This window comes from Triticum urartu, chromosome 2A, assembly GCF_056163025.1.
Source record: "Triticum urartu cultivar PI428250 chromosome 2A, HENAU_Tu73, whole genome shotgun sequence".
In the NCBI taxonomy this organism is placed as follows: domain Eukaryota; kingdom Viridiplantae; phylum Streptophyta; class Magnoliopsida; order Poales; family Poaceae; genus Triticum; species Triticum urartu.
In genome coordinates, this window is record NC_141874.1 from 680,697,627 (window position 1) to 680,699,150 (window position 1,524).

General features: G+C 51.9%; 1 protein-coding gene across 1 annotated transcript; it reads left to right on the forward strand.

The window, feature by feature from the left end:
• The first annotated feature begins 289 nt into the window (after positions 1–289).
• On the forward strand, positions 290–1,200 carry LOC125537837 (FCS-Like Zinc finger 13). Its single transcript, XM_048701153.2, has 2 exons — positions 290–593; positions 696–1,200. Exons 1-2 carry the CDS (start codon positions 382–384, stop codon positions 853–855), a joined length of 372 nt encoding a protein of 123 aa, XP_048557110.2. The 5' UTR covers positions 290–381; the 3' UTR covers positions 856–1,200.
• The last annotated feature ends 324 nt before the right edge of the window (positions 1,201–1,524 follow it).

Sequence of the window (1,524 nt, forward strand, 5' to 3'; positions counted from 1 at the left end):
TTGAAACTGTCTCATGACTAGCCAATCATACAAAAATAACAACGCCATCGTTTCTTTATCTTCCGGGAAACGCAAACTTTTTTCTAAGGGCTGGGAAACGCCCATTTTATTGTTTATCTCGCCCAACTACAAAGTCTGAAAGTTTAGCAAACAAACATCCAAGAAATGGGAAATGCACCAGGAGAACCTTGCTCCACATCTTGCGTCCTAAACTTAATTTCATCCGCCACAGAGGGCCAAAGTGAAAAGGTATCCCACCCTCCCTGATATAAGGGGGTCTCTGGCTTCTCTACTCTCCTCCCCCTCTCCGTTCAGCCATTCCTAGCTGAAAAGAAAGAGAAGCATTACCAGTTTGCACAAGAAACTAGTCCGTCGATCTCCATGGAAATCTACGGTGACCTCGAGGCCGGCTGCCTCAGCCATTCCGTCTCTCCCATCAAGCCGGCGTCCCCGCCGAGGAAGGCCGGGCCCGGCCGCCTCTTCTGCGACCCCTGCGACGACGCCGACCAGCTCCTCGGCCACCACCACTACCTGGACATCTGCTTCAGCTGCCGGAAGCTCCTCGCCGGGAACAAAGACATCTTCATGTACAGGTGAATACACGCTACCACTGTCCTACCGGCCCTGATCTCTCCTTTTTGTGACCTCTGCCCAAGAATTGTCTCTGATGGTGGCTTGGTTTCTTTGTGTTGCAGAGGTGACACGCCCTTCTGTAGCGAGGAGTGCAGGCAGGAGCAGATCGAGATCGACGAGGCGAGGGAGAAGCGGTCGAGTCAGACGGGGAGGGCGGAGGAGCAGCGGCAGAGACAGCAGCAGAAGCAGAGCACCCCGAGGATCCCGGTCTGGGCGTGGTAGCTGCTCTCCGGCGACCAAGCCGAACGTAGGATTTTCAGCAGCAGTTGATGAACAAAAGCTCGATGATGAGTTGGGCAGTCTAGATCCAGCTGAGGGAAGCTTGGATCGCCGGTTCGACGGGACGACCACCGCCAGCAGCAGGCGGCAAACCTGCTGCATCTTATGCTGTCTCTGAACCGCAGGGATGGGTTCTCATCCTTTTGATCTCCGAAGATGGAGACTAAGAGTTAAATTTTGCGTGTGAATTATCGCTGGTTTTTTGTTCTTGTGTCGCGTAAGGTGTACCATAGCCTGTCGATATGAAAAAAAGTGAGAGGCCTAACAAAAGCTCTCTCAGTTTTCTCATCCTGCTGTGTTCTTTCCGATTGTTCCATGCTTCCACGGATGCCTCCGCTCATAACAGTGGACGCAATATTAAGATTTAAAACTGAATTTTATCCGGTTTGGCCCACGAACACAATCGCCGTTCTGTACTGCAGGAATTTAAGGCCGTTCCTGTTTTTTGGAGAAAACAAAATGAAAAATACGGGAGGCCGTTGCCCGCTACTGTGTGCATAGAGCGGAGGCAGAGGACCAGCCAACGGCCCTGTTGGCTCTTGGTGGAGCAGGGCGCAGGTATACTCTGGAAAGTTCAGAGAGAAAACAAATGATGCCTTCCAATTCTTACTG

What these genes read in the sequence shown, in the direction of transcription:
- LOC125537837 (XM_048701153.2), top strand. Translation starts at nt 382, where the DNA reads ATGGAAATCTACGGTGACCTCGAGGCCGGCTGCCTCAGCCATTCCGTC. An exon ending in AAAGACATCTTCATGTACAG is followed by an intron (nt 594 to 695) that starts GTGAATACACGC and finishes TTTGTGTTGCAG; the next exon opens with AGGTGACACGCCCTTCTGTA.